General features: G+C 38.7%; 1 protein-coding gene across 5 annotated transcripts in view; it reads right to left on the bottom strand.

The window, feature by feature from the left end:
• The window catches only part of LOC146004410 (protein FAM193A-like), a 78769-nt gene that overhangs the window by 41074 nt on the left and 22808 nt on the right, over nt 1-14887 (bottom strand). For 3 of the 5 annotated variants that reach the window (XM_083143255.1, XM_083143250.1, XM_083143253.1), the window contains exons 7-12: nt 13828-13938; nt 11274-11486; nt 7978-8161; nt 5612-5753; nt 4331-4443; nt 34-592 (exon numbers count right to left, since the gene is read on the bottom strand). In XM_083143255.1, coding sequence (XP_082999381.1) covers nt 34-592; nt 4331-4443; nt 5612-5753; nt 7978-8161; nt 11274-11486; nt 13828-13938 — 1322 coding nt within the window. The remainder of the gene's footprint in view (nt 1-33; nt 593-4330; nt 4444-5611; nt 5754-7977; nt 8162-11273; nt 11487-13827; nt 13939-14887) is intronic. The other 2 variants (XM_083143251.1, XM_083143254.1) reach the window with 2 other exon arrangements.

The following is a 14887-nucleotide window of genomic DNA, read 5'->3' on the forward strand; positions in this document are numbered from 1 at the left end:
CTAACGATGAGTGAAAGAAGGAATTCTACTAACCTGTAGGGTTTCCAGTCTGTGTTGTGGAGTGCCGCACGGATGATGGAGGAGGCAGCTTATGTCCACCAACATGCCCATTCATCACAGGCGGCGGGGAAGAAGGGGTTGAACTAGATTTCGTGACTGCCGCTTCCGAGGACGAGTGGGGTACATGAGCAGGGGCAGGCGGTGAACTTGATTTAGATAATGACTGCGGTTGCTTCGCAGTCTGAACGTGAATGTGAGCTTTCGGGCTTGTCTGAGTGGATGCTGTGCTCTGCTTGCTGTGATTCGGTGGCGCTGGTTCCGCGATACCGGGAGGAGACTCCGGATGCTTGCCATTGTGTTTACACGGAGTTTTTGCAGGTGAGCTGTTCCTCGGAGACGGAAGAGGGGGAGTTTGAGGAGATTCGCTTCTGTTTAAAACATCCTGAGCAGGTGGAGTAGCCTGAGACTGCGTAGAGGTTGTGAAGCTAGCAGAATTGTTTGGGAGAGCATCTAAGGATAAGGATGTCATCATCTCGTTAACCGGGGCAACAGGTAGCTGGGATAGTAATTGTTTTTGATCATTCGCAGCAAGCTGAAAATAGAATAAAAACAAAATTGCAGCTTCCAACTTATAATTATGAACTAAATACTGAAACCTTTATCCACACATATAAATTCTTTATTTTTGATAGGGTAAAATATTTTTAACGATGCCTGGCACCACCTTGAGGAGGTGGATCAACACATATGGGGTCTACCAATTTGAAAGTGTGTTATGGCAACAATGACTGGAATGACGAGATGGAACTGTGACATCTGTGTGCAGTAGTCTGTGGCAAGTTATCATGGAGAGATACACAATGCAACAACGCATAGAAATTATTCGAATTTATTATCAAAATTCATGTTCAGTTCGACACGACATTTCATGCATTTTCCGATGAAGCACTTTTTTTTTTTTTTTTTTTTTTTTTTTCATGGCTACGATAACAAACAAAACTGTAGGATTTGGACAGATGAAGATTCGCAAGTGATTCTGGACGTACCCATCATCCTAGGGACGTGACTGTGTGCTGTGGTTTTTGGGACACTGGCGTGATCGGGCCTTATTTTTTTTGAGGACCAACATGGAAATCACTTGACTGTCAATGGGGGGCGATACAGGAAAATGGTGGTGCAGTTTTTGTGGCCTAAACTGGCAAATCTTGACACCAACAATGTGTTTTTCCAACAGGACGGTGCAACTTGCCAAACAGCTTGCCAAACAATGGAATTATTGCAGGAAAAGTTACCCGGACGAGTTCTGTCCAGAAAGGGTGATGTGAACTGGCCACCAACATCATGTGACCTAACCCCCCTGGATTATTTTCTATGGGGTTATGTCAAATCTAAGGTCTATGAGACTAAGCTAAGCACAGTTCGTGACCTGAAACGGAATATCGAACAAACCATTGAGGCTATACCGCTCAATATGTGTGCAGACGTGCTGGAAAATTGGACATTCAGGATCCATTCCACCCACCGAAGCAGAGGAGGACATTTGAAATAAAAAAATATATATGTCATTATTACTTGTGGTTTTCATTCTATCGAATTTTAAAGATATGACGTTCAAATTGGTAGACCCTATAGCTCAGCTGGTCCATATATGTACAGTGGGATCCATGAGTATTACCATGAAAATTGTCCATGACTGTTTTCATAATTTTTTCTCTTATTAAACACTGTATTTTTAAGCAATGGATTTTTATGTATGCTGGTGCAGAAGTTGTCAACAGCTTGTTTTGATTTTCTTTTAATTCTTGAAGATCTTATTGGGTCAAATAAAGTGCATGAACATGGTGATGGACAATTTGCACGGCAATACTCATGGATCCCACTGTAGCAGCAACAGGCACATATCGGCGGGGGGCAGCCTCCAGGCCCCCACCCCCAAAATTTTTCGGTTTACACTTGTGTGAAACAAAATAATGTGACAAAAATTTAAGAAGAGAAATAATTATCAAGGCAAGATGGAGAATAGCACGTATCCACGGTGAGGATCGGGGGGTGGGTGGGGGGTGGTTTACACTAGATAAATTAGGTTCTTGGTTTGTTCAATAATGTGACGATAATTTAAGGTGAGAAATAATTATCAAAAGATGGAGAATGTTCCGTAACCCTGTTATTGATAAAAGCACGTATCCAAAGTGGGGATCAAGGGGTTCGAGACCCTCTACCCCCACAGGAAATGTTAGTTTACACTAGATAAATTAGGTTTTTGGCTTCTTGAATAGTGTGACGATAATTTAACAAGAGAAATAATTATAGAGGCAAGATGGAGAATGTTCAGTTACCCTGTTATTGATAATAGCATGTATCCAAGGTGGGGATCAGGAGGGGATAGGGGTTTAGTTTACACTAGATACATTAGGTTTTTGGCTTCTTGATTAATGTAACGATAATTTAAGAAGAGTTATGAATGGAAGACGGAGAATCGTCTATAACCCTTTTATTGATAATATTGCACATAAACTTTACTTGCGCTTTTGGTGCTGTTGTCGCAGCGAGCGTGATCATTTTGTAAAGATTTGTCATAATTTGGAAGCTGCACAACAAAGCTGGTGCCACGAGAAGGACGATTCGTTGTATTATTTATTCTCTGGTAAGGGAGAATAGTATAGGAGGTGGACTCGAAGTACTGGCAATACTAATGAAACGTTTTATCTGTGGAACATTCTAGAATATAACGAGGATATAAATATGCGACTTGAATTTCCCATAAGAATCGGTTAATGAGATTTCAGGGGTAAGTGTGACAGTTCATACAGTTGATCAGGCAGTTTTATAAGATCTAGTGATTCGAAGATGAAGAGGACTAGTGATACAATTTCCCGTAAAGTACAGAAGTCTACTTTTAGTTCCAGTTCGTGTCCAAAGCTGAAGATACTGACAACAGGGGAACTCCCAAAGCCTCAGTGTATTGCTAGTTCGTGCCATTGCTCTACTGGCATACGCAGTATGGGGGGAAGGGGGGGGGGGGTTAGTATACTTTTTTCGGTAGTCAATCCTCATTTTGCCATCATCTTCTGCCTCTGACGTTCCTGCACCAACACTTCCCTTGAGCATGCCACTGGAGATAAATGGTCAGCATTTTATCATATTGGGAGACGATACTTTAGATATGTTGTGAACGGAAGGGTGTTCACTATCCATTAATTTTTTCACGATCCAGCTGTGTTCGAGAAGACTTCCTTTTTGTTAAAACACTAAAATCACACACTAACAGCACGATAAAAAACACTTCGGAGTTCTTCCAAGCTTTCGACTCCACGGAGTCATCTTCAGGGCTGGTCGAGGACAGACGGAGTAGACGCGGTTGTGGAGTCGAAAGCTTGGAAGAACTCCGAAGTGTTTTTTATCATGCTTTTAGTGTGTGGTTTTAGTGTTTTAACAAATATGTTGCCGGCACGTGACATAAGAAGTTTTCTACAATCATAAGACTTCCTTTGTTTTGTACCGATATATGACATGACTGCAGAAGCTGTGACAAAGACAATTTTGAAAACTTGTGAGTGCTTAGGCTGGAATATGAACAATTTGGTGGGTTTCGGCTTTTATAAGAGCTGCAAACATGGGAGGACAAGACAGCACTGGTGTTCAGCCTCGAATCAGAGAGAAATATTTGAGAGCTGTCTGCGTCCACTTCGCAGCCCACAGTTCGAATCTCACGTTGTCGAGTGGATTGTCCATCCCGTGCTTGTGTAACAGCTTCGTAAAAACACTTATGACACCATAGAGGTTTTGATGTCTGATGAGAAGAAACTGACAAAAACGTTCTGATAAACATGGCAGCCTTAAATGGTGGCTACGATTTAGGGGACAGTTGCTCCCCTTTTTCATGCCTCTTCTTGCTAAGCCTTGTCTATCAAGAGAAAGTAAATTGTAACTGAAAGTACACTGCTGCACATAATTGGAGTGGAATACTTACACACTAATATTAATCAACACATTGAACAACTTTTAACTATTACAATATTCAAGCATCGCCATCAGTATCAGGGGGAATCTGTAGGAGTATCGCATCAACCCTAAATAAAATTCAATTCGACCATTATAGAATGTTCAAAATCTGTAGAAATTTTATTTCCATGATAGGAAAATGAATATGGCTACAGATAAAACAGCAACCTTATTTTTAAAAGTTTTTAATAAACCAACACCTAATGTAGACTATGTAAAAATCCATTCATTAAAAGCACAAGAACCATACTTAATATTCTCAGACATTTCCAGGGTTCAGGTGAGTGGAAATTCTAATTCCATATTGAAATTTAATACTGATACACACCTGCAACTGGTCCTGAAGATGTGCTCCAAGCCTAGAGTGCTTGGTCCCTAACTGCGACAGCACTGAAGGATGAATGTTATAAAGATGAGGATACAGCCTTCCCGCATCACCTACTGAAAGGATAAAGCACATTGTCAAAATTTCTATCATTCTTAATAAATAAGTAAAACATATCACATACATCAATTTGGCTCAATTCAGTATATGCACATTTGACAGAATTAAACGTAATTAAATAGAGTAGACCTCTGATTACATATAATCCCACATTATACAACCAATCTTCTTAGCCCCAAAGTAAAATGTTAGGAAAAATTACCCATATATTAAGTTTTTCTGCATTTTAAGTTTTCTTTAACTTAATGCTTGAAAAATGTAAAATGTCTTATGTTCTTCTTAAATTAAAGATTGGCCTTCAAGCTACCAAAGAAAACTGAAAAATGGTTTAATAACTGAAAAGAAGTGTGTTGAATTGGCAATGGTAGGGGTATATGAAGCAGAATGTGAGAGATGTTGAAACCAATATACAGTACAGGCAAATTGGCTTCTTATGATATTTGATAGGTTATTCTATGCACTCTCCTGTCTTTCCTTCATTTGAAGTAGTCTCAGTTCCAACAACTTGAACCAATGGGACTTTATTGTAGTTTCACGTCCCAACACTGAAAGTGACACGCCATGAAGAAGTGCATCCATTTCACTACAGCAACATTTATAAATGAACTCGTACAGTGGTTTTGGCTTTGATGCTCTATAGAATCTTTAGAAATTTCAGATGGACTTAGAATCAAACACACACAAAAATTGGGGAATTATCTAAGAAGGTACCACACCATGGCACAGCACAAACTTTGGGCTCCAGCTAGGGATGCCCGCTGGTCTCCTGGGGGAAGCATAAACTTTTCCTGAGATTTTGGATCCTGTGTATAGGACCGGTGGCTACCACTATTGTAAGCAAATTGGGGAGCTACGAATGAGTAGCTTATCCTGGTCACGGAAACCTACAATGACGACTGGGGGTTCGTTGTTCTGACTACAGGTCATTCTGTAACTGATTGGATGATCATGAGGCCAGAATTCGGTAGGTAGGCACTGACCCTCAGAGACTGTTATGTCACGGTATATGTTATGTTACGTTACCTGACAAGAAGAATATGCAGGCCCAGTGTAGTAAGCAAAGTAAGAGTGGCAATGAGGTTCAATGACCATATGTAACTCAATGAAAATTGCTTGGCACGACTTAGTGACACCAAGTTTTAAAATGGCTGGTCTTGTTCTTACCTCCTCCTGTTCCATGGATGTGCGGGTAGAGGTGAAACCCTCCAGTCTGGAGATTCATGTTGTTGGTAGTGGCAGTGGGACCAGATACAGACACACCCTGCTGCACACACGAATGACACTCGTAGTTCTCCATTAACTCCACCTAAAAGACAAAATAATTGACTACTGAAGCATTTTAAAGGTCTGAGCTGTTATGGGTACTGAGTAAGACTACTTTAACCAGTGACTAATACTTTTCTGAAGTTCCGGCAACTGCAGTATGCATAAATGTATATTTTTGGCAGATTTTACATACCTTGGAAGTTATGCATACAGGCATTCATAATTAGTTTTTTTTTACGGAAACACGAAATGTGAAATAACATGCTGTACTGTTAATTTTTTATGTTTTTGAAAGGTGCGAGCTGCATTTTCCTATCATGTTTTGTCACTAAATGATGCAACATGAACTGCTAAATGTGAAATAAACTCTTAAATATGAAACTTAGAATTTATTTACCAACAACACTTTCTGAGGTTTGAATTATCTTGAGAGTTATGCAAATCACAGAAAATTAATTCTACTGTAAATATATGAAAGCAAAAATTGACTTAATTCTCTATGATAATTACATAAATGTGTTATTGGAAAGGAAATGTTTATTTTGTGAAGTCTAGTTTTTAAATAAAATTTAGTGTTATATTCACCATTTAAAAGACCGAAATGTCATTTTATATACTGCTTTTGATCAGAAATGTGTCCAGTATTTTGTACCCAAGCCTTGATCTTTTATTCACCATAAATGTGTGTCTCTACTGATGCAGAATGTACAATTTTTAATTACGTATGATAATTTATGATTCTGATTATTCCAAAAACTAATCTAACAAGGCCATTGGTCACTTAGCATCAGATTGGCTGTTGGATATATTCCTCAGAATAATGAAAGAAAAAACTATTTAGTGGTAGATTTCAAAATGTAGATCTTAATGATTTTATACAGGTACATAAAATGCTGGTGACATTGTTCAACAACACTTGTGTTTCTTTCTTTAAATAGCTGTCTGTCCAAATTACATTGAGCATTAGAACATGAATACTTGAAAATGAGCATTTCTATCTGTGCACTTTGTTCAAGAACTTAACGAAAAATGTAGCAATTGGCTTACAAGATGAGTGGAATGGAATGTGCCTATGGTTAGTGCCAGCTAATAAATACATTAATATTATTCAATGATATGCTGATTATTCACGTTGTCCTCAAATATCCTACTTGACAGGTGTGGCGTCACTGACAGTCATATATCCACAATACTGCCATCTCCTGAATATGTAACTCAAAACACACTGACACGCAATGTGCACCGCTCTTGCATCCAACTCAAAGCATATATCATCCGACATATACACTAGGATGGACTCAGGGGCAGCAGCAATGAAAACTTGCAATGTCAAAGATGTCATCTCTTCATCCCCTCTGCCTGAGAATATGCGACAGTTGTGACTACAGTACACTGCTGTCCTAAAGTCCATCATGACGGATAAAGTAATGGAAACTAGTCAAAGGGTTAAAATTAAGGCTGAGCCGACGATGATGTATCGGTATCGGCGAGTATCGGCTGGAATTCATCTACCGATACCAGCAGACACTTTTCCAGCATATTGGTCTTTAACAGGGGCCACAAAAATGCTGCACGGCACTTTCACGGGTGTAATTATCCTGGAAATTATTCAAATTTCAAACTTTCTTTTGAATTTGCAACAATTGTGATTACATAATATATATTTTAATATTCTGATGTAATCCTTGAATATTCTGATGCAAATTTCTTGGTAAATTGATGCATAAACTGGAGAAGAATATTTACACACCAATATAGATCAATATTTTGAACAATTTTTATTTATTGCAATTTTCAAGTATTGGTAACAGCGAGAATTGGTAAGAGTATCGGTATTAGTTCCGCTCTAGTTAAAATTAATTACCGAACTGACCAAAATACTAAGCACTGACAAATTTAATTACAGCCTAGTGACAAATTAGAATTTCAAAAGAAGACATGGGATTTTACTAAAAAAAATATTATCTTAACTATACATTCCCATCCCAGTCTTTGAATGTCTTTTTATCACACAAAAATTTAGTGTTTTAATAAAGATCAAAAAATGTTTTCACTATTGATGTGCGATGCAAGTTGGAGTAGAGTTTTGATGTCTGATAAGTGGCACAAGAAACACACAAATACTGTGTGTGAGATAAGCACAGACACGTTTGAGCAATAACAGTGACACCACATCTGTACAAGTATATAGATATGCAAATTCATTTATGATGCACATACACACACTTTTAGAAAAACAAACAAACATAAGGTTGAACACTTACAGGGGACATAAGTGGTGCAGTGCAGACATGACATTCACAACTTTGCTGTGCCGATACAAGTTCCGTACTTTCCTCTTGAACAACCAACTCCGTGCCACCCTCGGTATTGGGGGATGCCGGCAAAGGTGGCTGCTCACTCCCCTCACCTTCGTACCGGAAATCCCGCACCATGTCAACTTTATGACTGAAAGACAAGAACATACAATTCTCAACGCAAATGCAAATCTCAATGTACAAAATATATTAGTCTTCATCGCATAATTTGATTATGACTGTTACAAATAAGGAGAAAATAGCACAAAGATTGTGTCTTGGACACACTGATATAATTAGTAAATGCGTGAAAGAAAAACACATACTGTAAATACTGAAATATTAATGAGGAAAAAGATAAAGCTATTAAAAATTTAATTGGGGTTTTCAGGTTGTCCAAATAATTCGCATTTGGATTTAATGCCTGGGCTACCAAGTTGATTGTTGGCTTTCTAAACAATTTCCGCCATTTAAAGAGTACTGTATATCTAGGCTCAAACCATGCCCAAGATACAATTACCTATCAAGTATTGAACAACTGCTTTCACTTTCCATGGATGAAGAAAGTAACTTCTCACTGTGAGGACATCCAAAAAGAAGTAGTGGTTAGAGAGGTAAGGAAAGGGGATGATGGGAAGTCACCTGCTGGATTTTTATTGCCTGATGGAAATTCACTTAAGTCTCCATTTGTAGTTGAAGGTAGTTTTGTACCTAACTAAAAAACATACCGTGGTCTGCCAAAGTAATGTAACAAAATTTAGTCTTAGGTTCTGAGCCCATTTGGATCTCAAGACAGTTGCAGGCTTGTATGAAGTCCTTAAGTCTGTACAACAGGAGTAGAGTGGAGGGTCAGCAATTTGCCCAAACAATAGACAATAGCAGAACCTCCCTGGATACTTCAATCAGTGTGCATCCCGTAGCCTGAGCTCCAAAGATTGACACCTTAGATCGCACGGCAATGGTACCGGACAAAGAGTGTATGAAGTTGGGGTTAAACTCATCGTCCCTCTAGAGATACAAGGGGGTGTATCTACAAAACCAAAATTACATATTGAGATTGATGTAAGTTCAACAGGTTGTTCTTGGTGGCAGATATGAACTGACATCTCTCAAATCTGGATTAACCCCTAAGGCCGGTTTCACGTACAGCACACTGACCTATACGTTTCTTCCATGGGCAGTTTGACGTAAACACCAAACATCTGCATCATGGCTCTAAATGAATGCCTGTTCCATGCCATCTATTGGCACGGAAAGAAACCAATTTTCTTCTGCTTGCTAGTGAGACTATTTTACTGCCATCTAGTGTCATTTTGTGAAAATATTTCGAAAGTTACTTTTGTTTGTCCTTGTTTGCGGTATTTTTCGTAGAAAAGGTTGGCAAGGAGCAGCGGATTGAAGGGTCTTGTGAGCGATGGAAGAAAAGTGACGATGATTCATCCTCTAGATTATTGTTAGGTAGTGAGGAAAGTGGAGTATCAACAACCAAATTCAGCATTTTAAACAATGCTGTGCGAATCTACCGTGTTTCTGAGTTTAAAATTGCTGCCCAGGTGCTAAACTTCTGGGAATTAAAATTCTGGGCTTAGAGGTTAAAGCTGAAAACATAGATCTCCTAAATAAATCAATATGACTGAGACACACCCCTTTGCTTCAGTAGGCATGGAAGATAAAAATCGAGAGTACGAGGGTCACTATTTATATTTTGAGCCTTGGCAACACTGATTGAAGTTAGGCGCGATTTGACGTTTGCACGGAATTGTCTGGCATTATTGACCATAACGCACTTCAAATGTTTTGTCAATACCTTCATTTGTGTTGTTTATGTTGCCTTGGAGATTGCGCGACAACAATAAAATGGAATTAACTCGTGAACATTTTCGTGCGATGATTTTTTACGATTTTCAACATGCACTATCAAGACAAGAGTGCATCGATCAACTTACTTCCACATTTGGCGATGAAGCCCCATCCTTTGCCACTGTGAAACGCTGGTATAACGAATTTAATCGTGGCCGCCATTCGCTAACCGACGAGATTTGCGAAGGTCGTCCAAAATCAGTTGTTGTTCAAGAAAACATTGATGCTGTGGAAAACCTAATACTGCAAGATCGTCATGTGACATACTGTGAGATTGAGCCAACCATAGGCATTAGTTCCACCAGCATATATAAAATATTACATGATCATTTAGCTGTGAGAAAGGTATGTTCTCGTTGGATCCCACACAATTTGACAAAAACTCAAAAAGACGCTCGCGTCAATTGGTGCAAACAAATGCTCAATAAATACAATCGTGGTGCTTCAAAAGACGTATATAAGATTGTAACAGGTGACGAATCATGGATATATGCATATGAGCCGGAACGTAAACAGCAGTCGACTGTATGGGTGTTTCAAGATGAACCCAATCCAACAAAAGTTGTTCGCGCTCGAAGCACATCGAAACAAATGGTCGCCTGTTTTTTCGGGAAAACTGGTCATGTGGCAACTGTGCCTTTAGAGGAACGTAGAACGGTCAACTCTGAATGGTACACAACAATTTGTTTGCCAGAGGTCTTCGGTCAAATACGGAAAACAAACAAACGCCGTCGGATCATTCTTCATCAAGACAATGCCAGCTGTCACACATCTCGTCTAACAACCGACTTTATGAACAGTCAAAAAATCGAATTGATGGGTCATCCGCCGTACAGTCCTGATTTGGCACCCAATGACTTCTTCTTGTTCCTGAATGTCAAGAATAAATTGCGTGGACAACGATTTTCGTCGGCGGAAGATGCCGTTGATGCCTTCAAAAACCATATTATGGAGGTGTCTCAAGAAGATTGGAAAAACTGCTTTGACAAATGGTTCGAACGAATGCAAAAGTGTATTGACCATAAAGGAGAATACTTCGAAAAACAATAAAGCAGTTTTCAATGCCAAATTCCTGTTTTTTCATTGTTGGGCTCAAAATATAAATAGTGACCCTCGTAGAAACAGAAAATAATGGACACAGCTGTACCCAGCTACAATAAAACTTTAAAACAAGAATCCTCAGTCACTCCTATTCATGTACACAACAGGCATCCACACATGGCCTCCGGAACCATACAGTAATACTAGTTGCCTCCAACCAAACTAAAATTCCAATTCGTATTATGTTATCATCAGCGCACAAGGGTAGATGTTCCTGCATCAACATCCACAACAAATTCACACATTCCATCCAATCAGTAACTCTACAGCTTTTACAGGAATAGACCAACCAGAATGCTCACCTGAACTGAGATCCTAAAGACCCTCCATTTGTTTCTGACGGTGATTCTGGTGGTGTTATTAACCCACAGGTCAACATGTGACTCATGGTGCATTCATCGCAAGGGCAACGCCGAGAGCTACAACCTGGACAGAAACCATCCTCCCCTCCAGATCCAGGCCCTGGCCCCAGCCCTGCTAGCGTGGATAAGGGGTCATCCAGCTCCCTCAGTTCACTAGATAAACCACAAAAAATAGTGACATCAATAACTTGTTACCATACCCACGGATCGGATTGCTGATGACAAAATGGGGGAGGGACGTACTCCATGTTCTAGTTTTCTTATTTTACATTGCTTTGCTGTCTCTTCACTAATCATGATGATGAGAATGAATGATGATTAGATGAAATCGATGCCAGGCGAGGATTCAAACCAAGAACCTTTGATGACAAGATTGTCATAGCCAAAGATTTTTCAAGTACATTTAATGCTGATAGACTAAGTGGGGATGGACCTACAGTTCAAAGCGGGATCCGAATCACCATGTACCTCTACCAGGGATCGAACCCAGTAACCCTTGATTACAAAATGACTGTTTTACCACCACACCATGCACGAGGCACGCCAAGATCACACAAGTCAGCAACGTACTCAACGAGCTTGGCCACTGAGGGGTCATATAGTATGATATAGGGATGGGCAGATATGATATTTTGGCCGATACTGATAAAGCACCAATACAAAATTTACTGACACCGATAACTAGAGGCATGCATATTTTGTTTTTGACGAAAACATGAAATGTGAAATAACACATTCTAATGTTAATTTTTCATGTTTCTGAAAGGTGTGAGGTGCATTTTCCTAACCTGTTTTGTCACGAAATGAACTGCAAAATGCAAAATAGACTCTCAAACACGAAATTTACAATTTATATACAGACGCGACACTTTCTGAAGTCTGAAGTATCCTGTGAGTTATGCAATTCACAGAAAATTGATTATATCTGCTGTAAATGTTTGAGTAGAGAAAATTGACCCCTATATACAGGAATAAACTTAATATGACAATGTGCTATTAGAAGGGATATGTTTATTTTGTGTAATAGTGCAGTTTTTAAATCAAAGTTGAGATTATATTCATATTTTTAAAACCAAAATGTCATTTTATATGATGCTTTTCACCGCTATAACAGCAAAAATTCATTTTATTTACGCTTTTGAACCCAAAATTGACTCTAGTTTTGTACTGCAATTTTGCTTTTTTATTTTCCAAAAATATGTCTATTCATAACATTTGAAACTATCCCCTCTATTTTTAACCCATTCAACTGTTTTCTTCTATCGGTTTCAAGATAAGAGTATGTTCCTCTCAGTATAAGTGCAACAAATTTACTATCTGACACTGCACGAATGGCACTAATCTTTCTTTCTTTTTTTGTATAGCTCTAAGTTATAGTTAGACATATGTCTATCGACTCCTGTCCAAAACCAATTCTGATCCCATATCTACTGTTTCACCCCATGAAATATGTTTGAGCTCTCGGTATGCAATGAAAGACTAAAGGATTCCTCAATTACAAAGTGACAGGTTATGCAAACAATAGCACAAGATGCTAAAGTGCAAAGGAATTTTACCCATCAAGAATAAACATAATCACTATAAATTATTTCACTAATAGCCCAGATGAAGTATAAAATCTGGCAGACAGTCTTACAAGACCGTGCAGTTATTAACTTCAGTAACCTCAACTTTTTCTTTAATAATACCAACGGAGGTCTCTTTCTACATATTTCCCTTCAGAGAACCACTGTCCCCACACTCCGAAAACAGTTTCCCGAAACTAATGAATGTTTAGTGAACAATACATCATCTCCTCCAGCATTTTAAACCATGTTTTCTGCAAAATGTAATGAATATCAAAATTACAATGCATAACAAACTAGAAGACACAATGAGGAAACAATATGCAGGGTGCGGCAATGAATCGGGGGATTTTGCAACACTGGTAACACATGACTACCACAATCTTGCAATCCCAACTATAACATTCAGTTATGATGGAGTTGTGGAATGGGTCACATCATGCATTTGATGTAAAATGATAGTCGTGTGTCTACACAGCATGCGTGTCATAAACAGGGGTATCTGAACGTTTTTCAACCTTTTATCCACGCCACACACACCCTTAATGAACTTAAAGATTAGATCCAGGAAGAAGTGGCTCAATTCCTGTGACCATTCTGTGCAATGTAATGTGTAGCCTACCCAAGAGACTGATAATGTGTGTGAAGGAAACAGAGGTCATCTTAGTAATGTTATTTTCAAATAAATTTAAATCAAATTGTAAGGATTGTAATTTCTATTGCTGCTTCATCTTCAGTAATTAATTTTGACTTATGCATTATGTATAGTTTTGACTTAAGTGTGGAGTATTTAAAATTGCCGAATTCATTGCTGTACACTGTACCATTTTAAAATGTAAATGTTAACCATACTTTACAGTTATGTTACAAACAAATTATTTGCATTTCACATAAAAGTAAGAGAAAATTATGTAAAATTCATCACTTACTTTGCTGTTTTGTTCCACATCTGTTGCTGAAGGAGCTTTCGATGAGCCTTAAAGAGTTCCCAGTCTTCACGCAGCATCCTCTGCTTGGCTTTCAATGTAGCCTGCTCTTGGCTGAGGGGAAAAAAAGTGTTCAATTTAGTTTGAATTTGATTATAGTTATAAGAAGCTACAGAAGGTGCTTGTGAATGGTATAGCCTGACAAGTTAAGTCCCGATATGCGCAGATCGCTGAGTAGCACTTCCTATTACGTCATCCTCCCCACCACTCTTCTACTCAATGGTCTGGCGTTGAGAGTACCAGTGGTGACAACTCAGAAAAAATAAGCTAAAACAAATATGACAAACAATTTTCACTGTTTAGCATACCGGTGCATGCAGGCTCCTATTATATCAGTGGTTCATTTTATTTAATCCGGCCTTTGAAAATGCGTGATGTGCGCAGATCGTAAACTGTAGTATTACGCACGTGCGTTAAGGTTTATAACAAAGAGAAACTACAGGGCGAATGACTTCATTTTCTGAATGTGACATCGAGCAGTGGCTTTTTTTTTTTACCGAGTGGGGGTGGTGGTTCGTTTGTTTATCGTACAACAATCACTAAGAGAAGGCAATCTGATAACACGCTTGCCTGTGTTATTTTCTAAAGCATTGAAATGTTCATGCTCTTTACTCTTGGCTGCAAGATTCTTACTTTGCAAAAGGTGGACTTATGGACGAGCGTGTAGATGAACCGATAATTAGACTTGGTGAAGCCGATTCAGACACGGATGCAGATTCATCGGTAGACACAGACTTGGATGAGTGTGAGAGTGAAACTGAAGAAGAAGAACTGGAAAACATTTAGAAGATGGGCTCAGTTCTATCGTTTACATATTTTTCATTTTTCTATCGTTTTATTTCATACATTTCTTATGATGGTAAGAAATATCCCTAATATAACTTAATTCATTTAAGGTTTAAAGGGAAAATATCAAAATGTATTTAGAATTTAGCGTAGGTGACGGGATACTAATTCATGCCTTTCACATTACAATTTCGTTGAAAATTCTCAGACAATTCCG

The sequence above is a fragment of the Lepisma saccharinum genome, chromosome 21 (assembly GCF_977018435.1).
Source record: "Lepisma saccharinum chromosome 21, izLepSacc3.1, whole genome shotgun sequence".
In the NCBI taxonomy this organism is placed as follows: Eukaryota; Metazoa; Arthropoda; class Insecta; order Zygentoma; family Lepismatidae; genus Lepisma; species Lepisma saccharinum.